General features: G+C 52.8%; 1 protein-coding gene across 1 annotated transcript in view; it reads right to left on the reverse strand.

The window, feature by feature from the left end:
* Positions 1 to 5,184, reverse strand: part of pde4dip (phosphodiesterase 4D interacting protein) — a 52,432-nt gene extending 47,248 nt beyond the window's left edge. The window contains exons 1-4 of the mRNA XM_072388866.1: positions 3,509 to 5,184; positions 2,360 to 2,827; positions 1,325 to 1,462; positions 1,126 to 1,245 (exon numbers count right to left, since the gene is read on the reverse strand). Of these exons, the coding sequence (XP_072244967.1) occupies positions 1,126 to 1,245; positions 1,325 to 1,462; positions 2,360 to 2,827; positions 3,509 to 4,252 (1,470 nt within the window). The 5' untranslated portion in view covers positions 4,253 to 5,184. The remainder of the gene's footprint in view (positions 1 to 1,125; positions 1,246 to 1,324; positions 1,463 to 2,359; positions 2,828 to 3,508) is intronic.
* Positions 5,185 to 6,000: the final 816 nt, after the last annotated feature.

Below are 6,000 nucleotides of genomic sequence, written 5' to 3' on the forward strand. Positions count from 1 at the left end.
AATTAAACCCCATTAAACCCCTTTAAACCCCATTAAACCCCTTTAAACCCCATTAAACCCCTTTAAACCCCATTAAAGCCCTTTAAACCCCATTGAACCCCATTAAACCCCGTTAAACCCCATTAAACCCCGTTAAACCCCGTTAAACCCCATTAAACCCCGTTAAACCCCTTTAAACCCCGTTAAACCCCTTTAAACCCCGTTAAACCCCATTAAACCCCATTAAACCCCTTTAAACCCCATTAAAGCCCTTTAAACCCCATTGAACCCCATTAAACCCCGTTAAACCCCATTGAACCCCATTGAACCCCATTAAACCCCTTTAAACCCCATTGAACCCCGTTAAACCCCGTTAAACCCCATTGAACCCCATTGAACCCCATTAAACCCCATTGAACCCCATTGAACCCCATTGAACCCCGTTAAACCCTGTTAAACCCCTTTAAACCCCATTAAACCCCATTAAACCCCATTGAACCCCATTAAACCCCTTTAAACCCCATTGAACCCCTTTAAACCCCATTGAACCCCATTGAACCCCATTGAACCCCATTGAACCCCATTGAACCCCTTTAAACCCCATTGAACCCCATTGAACCCCATTAAACCCCATTAAACCCCATTGAACCCCATTGAACCCAATTAAACCCCATTAAACCCCTTTAAACCCCATTAAACCCCTTTAAACCCCATTAAACCCCTTTAAACCCCATTAAACCCCTTTAAACCCCATTAAACCCCTTTAAACCCCATTAAAGCCCATTAAAGCCCATTGAACCCCGTTAAACCCCTTTAAACCCCATTTAAACCCCATTAAAACCCATCAAAACCCATTCAACCCCTTTAAACCCCATTAAACCCCGTTAAACCCCTTTAAACCCCATTAAAGCCCTTTAAACCCCATTAAACCCCATTAAAGCCCATTAAACCCTGTTAAACCCCGTTAAACCCCATTAAACCCTGTTAAACCCCGTTAAAGCCCGTTAAACCCCGTTAAACCCAGTTAAACCCCATTAAACCCCTTTAAACCCCTTTAAACCCCATTGAACCCCATTGAACCCCATTGAACCCCTTCCTTCAGCCTCAGACCAGCCGCTGAACTCTACTCCTCCCAGCCTCCATCACCTCTGCCTCCTTGGAGTTCACGGTGTCGCTGAGGTTCTGGATGTTTCGCTCCTGCTGCTGGGCTTCTTCGCGGGCCGAGCGCAGCTCCAGCTCCATCTGGGCCAGATGCTCCTGCAGCTTCTGCACAGACACAAACAGATGCTGTCCATCCATGGAGAGGCTTCCCAGGGATGGCGTGCACAGATGAAGGCGTTTGTACCTGGATCCTGGACTCGCCGGCTCTGATCTTGGCCTGCAGCGAGCGGACTTGGCTCTGGGCCTCCTGCAGCTCAGCAACACACTGACCAGCAGCCCCCTGGTACTCACTGAGCTGCCCCTGCTGCTCGTCAATCACTCTCTGAAACACAGGAGGAATCACATCAGCAGCTTCCTGCACACAGGAACACATCCGGCACGTTTAAATGTTTCCATCTTTGCTGCAAACACTTTCTAACGCGTTCTTTTCAGTGAGACTTTGTCTGCAGGCTGGATCAGAGGCTGGTGTGCAGCCTCCAGACAAACAGAGTCTGTGTGTCGCCCTGCAGCTGCTGACTGAGCCACAGCGGGCCGTGATGGCGGCTGCTGCTGGATCACTTCCTTGTTTTTGTTTCTAAAGGCCTGTGACATCACGTGATGTCACAGGCCCTCAGAGACAGAACCAGCTCTGTGTGACCTTCTCTGCAACTGCATCAACTCAGAGCTGGGAGAATAAGTGCAGCGGTAAGAGTGCACGGCGCCGTGCACAGCGCCGTGCAACAGCACCGTGCACAGCACCGTGCACCAGCACCGTGCACCAGCACCGTGCACGTCTACATAATAAACTGAAACTGCTTTGTCTCTCTGTTTGCTCCTGGCACAATGAGCCACATTCAAACCGATGATTAACATGACAATACGAGTTTTGAAGACCAACCGGCAACTGCTGCAGCACTTAGGAGACTGTTGCCGCGGCAACCGAAGGGTTGCTAGGACACTGATGAAGAGGGGTACTAATGGTCCCTCTCGAGGGTAATGAAAGCAGCGGGTCGGCGTTCCACTTTCTCAGCGGATTCGAGCCGTTTGGACCTGGATGGAAGCCTGAACTCTGCAGTTTTCTTTCTAATAAACTGGATTAAAGGTTTCGGACGACTCAAAATACTCCCACAAATCAAAAAGGTTTGTGGTTTTACTTGGAGAGAATAAAGGTTTCGGTATCAGGTTACAAAAACACCGTCTTTAAAGCCTAAAATGAGCACATGTTCCAGCTCTTCCTGACCTGCTGGAAGCGGAACGGCCCACACTGAACGTAGTCATCCAGCCACTGCTCCTCCAGCTCCTCCAGCTCCGCCTGCAGCTCCAGCTGGGGGCAGCGGACCACCACCTCTGGGATCCTCTGGGGGGGGAACAGCTCGTAGTCTGCGGCCCCCCCGCAGGGCGACCTCAGTGGGATGGACAGGCTGTGCTCCAGCTTGGGTTTCACCAGAACTGGAAGCTTGCTGCCCCGGTGGGGCTTCACGGGCCGGTACTCCCAGCCCCGCAGCAGGCTCAGCATCATCTCCAGCCCAGAGAGGGAGCTCTCACTTGGGGGTTTGTCCCAGGGAAGGTGTCCTTTCACTGGAGCCTCCTCTGGAGCCCCCCTGCCTTTAAGGTCAGCAGGGATGGAACCGACGTCCACGGCGGTGTCCAGAGACTCAGCAGAAGAGGCCGGGCTGGAGCTCCTCTGCTCACAGGCGGTCTTATCCGCCTCCATCCCAGGTCCAGAGGCAGCCTCAGAAGCTGCAGCCTCAGAAGCTGCAGCCTCAGAAGCTGCAGCCTGAGAAGCTGCAGCCTGAGAAGCTGCAGCCTCAGAAGCTGCAGCCTGAGAAGCTGCAGCCTCAGAAGCTGCAGCCTGAGAAGCTGCAGCCTCAGAAGCTGCAGCCTCAGAAGCTGCAGCCTCAGAAGCTGCAGCCTGAGAAGCTGCAGCCTGAGAAGCTGCAGCCTCAGAAGCTGCAGCCTGAGAAGCTGCAGCCTCAGAAGCTGCAGCCTCAGAAGCTGCAGCCTGAGAAGCTGCAGCCTGAGAAGCTGCAGCCTGAGAAGCTGCAGCCTGAGAAGCTGCAGCCTCAGAAGCTGCAGCCTGAGAAGCTGCAGCCTGAGAAGCTGCAGCCTGAGAAGCTGCAGCCTGAGAAGCTGCAGCCTCAGAAGCTGCAGCCTGAGAAGCTGCAGCCTCAGAAGCTGCAGCCTGAGAAGCTGCAGCCTCAGAAGCTGCAGCCTGAGAAGCTGCAGCCTCAGAAGCTGCAGCCTGAGAAGCTGCAGCCTCAGAAGCTGCAGCCTGAGAAGCTGCAGCCTCAGAAGCTGCAGCCTGAGAAGCTGCAGCCTCAGAAGCTGCAGCCTGAGAAGCTGCAGCCTCAGAAGCTGCAGCCTCAGAAGCTGCAGCCTCAGAAGCTGCAGCCTCAGAAGCTGCAGCCTCAGAAGCTGCAGCCTCAGAAGCTGCAGCCTCAGAAGCTGCCGCGGCTCCGGCTGCGGAGTAGCGGGTCGACGGGCCGCAGGACGTGCTCCTGCCGACCCTTCTGGGCACCTTACAGACCGCCTCGTAGTGCGAGTCGGCAACACGGAGCGCAGCGCATCCTCGGCACCGCCTCGGCTTCTGGCCGGAGTCGGCTCCCGAGCACTGGTGGAGGAGCAGGTCCAGGCTGGGGTCCTCCTTCTCAGCCCAGGACTCATACACAGAGTACGCCAGATCTTCCTGGATCAGGTCCGAGTATCTCCCATCGTGCAGGGCTGACAGATCCACCACAGGAGAGTCTTCAGACACCGGGTCGGCGCCGGGCCCGAGCCTGGACCCGGGCGGCGCCGCTCCGCCCTCCGCAGCGTTGCTCCTTCGGTACAGGCCTCCGATGCACTGCCTCAGGCGCTCCTTCTCCAGCAGCAGCTTGTGCAGCCGCTCCAGAGACAGCGCCTCCACCCGGGCGATCACCGTGTCAAAGCGGTACATGCGGTCCAGCATGAAGGCGCACTTGGAGCAGGCGAATTCTCCACGGCCATCCCGGGTCAGCTCCTGGCCGAGGGCGTGGGACAGCAGCACCTGCAGGTTGAGCTTGGCTCCCGGGTGGAAAATCCAGCGCCGCTGGTTACCGCAGAGCTCCCGGGCGCAGATCCTGCAGGCCTCCTTCATCTTCACCACGTCCAGCATCTCCACAGGAGGAACTTTACAGCGTCCGAGCAACGCTTCGGCAGCAGCTCTGCTCTCATGAAGCCAAAGTCTGACTCTGAAGGTTTATTCCAAGGCTCAGAGACGCGTTTAAAGCCTGAGGTGCAGCTAAAGGTTGCAAATGACCACAGGCTCAAATCTCAGGATGAATTCTGGCTTTAAGCGTCATCCCTGAAGCTATGACGTCATCAAACCGAATCATAAACCAGGATGGATTCGGACAAGGCAGGTCAGAAGAGACAGAAGCGGCTGCAGCATCCATCAGGGGTTCCTGGTTCAGGGGTTCCTGGTTCAGGGGTTCCTGGTTCAGGGGTTCCTGGTTCAGGGGTTCCTGGTTCAAGCCTTCAAATCTCGCCGGATCACGTTGACTGACACAGCAACGTGATCCGCGCTGAAAAAGAAGATTCCCCCCACGGAGCGGATGTGAAAGTGTCTCTGTCGCGGCTTCACTTCCTCTGACATCAAATCAGGCTTTCAGTCCAAATGCTTCCCCCTCAGAAACTACTCTCAGCTGATGTCACCGCGGCGTTTCCTGCGTTTGGGTCACTGCTGTCTCTTTACATGACAGCATCTCCCCGCTGCGGGAATCCGACTCGAACACGGAAAAAAACGAGCTTTCAGTTCGGATGTTTGGAGGTTCGCCGGCTTCTGTCCGGGTCCTCGCTCCGGCCTCGATCCACCGACAGCGGCCGCATCAGCTGCGGGTGGAGGAAGAGGCGTCAGCATCAGCTGCGGGTGGAGGAAGAGGCGTCAGCATCAGCTGCGGGTGGAGGAAGAGGCGTCAGCATCAGCTGCGGGTGGAGGAAGAGGCGTCAGCATCAGCTGCGGGTGGAGGAAGAGGCGTCAGCATCAGCTGCGGGTGGAGGAAGAGGCGTCAGCATCAGCTGCGGGTGGAGGAAGAGGCTCACAGCGAGACAACAGGGCTCCGCTGACAGAAACCAAAGAGCGTCGATGTCTGCGAAGATGCACCACTCCGCGGCTGCAAATAGCACCGTTCATAATCTGGTTTTAATTTGAATTACTGCTGCTTTTTAAAAAAAAAATCTAATATATATATATTTTTTTAAGATTTTCAACTAGTTTAAAATAATAGTTAAAAATTAATTTAATCTTTTACCGTTCATTATCTGGTTTTAAATAGGCTCCAGCCCATCCGCCACCCAACCGACGGATTGACGGTATAGAAAATGGATCGATGGATAATCTGGTTTTAATTTGAATTACTGCTGCTTTTTAAAAACAATCTAATATAACATATATATTTTTTTAAGATTTTCTACTAATTAAAAAAAAAAAGTTAAAAATTAATTGAATCTTTTGACAAAAAAAACAAAGTCGAACCACTTGTTTGATAATGAGTTGCTAATTAAACTTTAGTCAGTTGAGTTAATCCAAAGGTTTAGCTATTTACAGCATTAAACCACTTTGTGTTAATGATGACAAACCATGAAACCCATCACCAAATCATTTGTGATTTCTAAATGTTCTTTTTTTTAGTTTTGGTTGAAACTGATCTGCTTTGTTAACAGCAAAGATTAATAAAGTTTTAAGGATGAGATTCTGATTCTGAAAACACAAAATCGAAAAGAAACTGAAGCGGATTTTGCAGAAATAGTTTTTTTTTTCGTCCTGGAATCAGGGGAGGAGTGGGAGGTCTCGCTGCTGCTTGGACTGAACCATTTACAGGAAACCAGGGGGGAATCTGCGCCCTGAACCTTCACCGCTGCTGC

The sequence above is a fragment of the Leuresthes tenuis genome, unplaced genomic scaffold, assembly GCF_036924035.1.
Source record: "Leuresthes tenuis unplaced genomic scaffold, fLeuTen1.0.hap1 SCAF_7, whole genome shotgun sequence".
NCBI classification, from domain to species: Eukaryota; Metazoa; Chordata; class Actinopteri; order Atheriniformes; family Atherinopsidae; genus Leuresthes; species Leuresthes tenuis.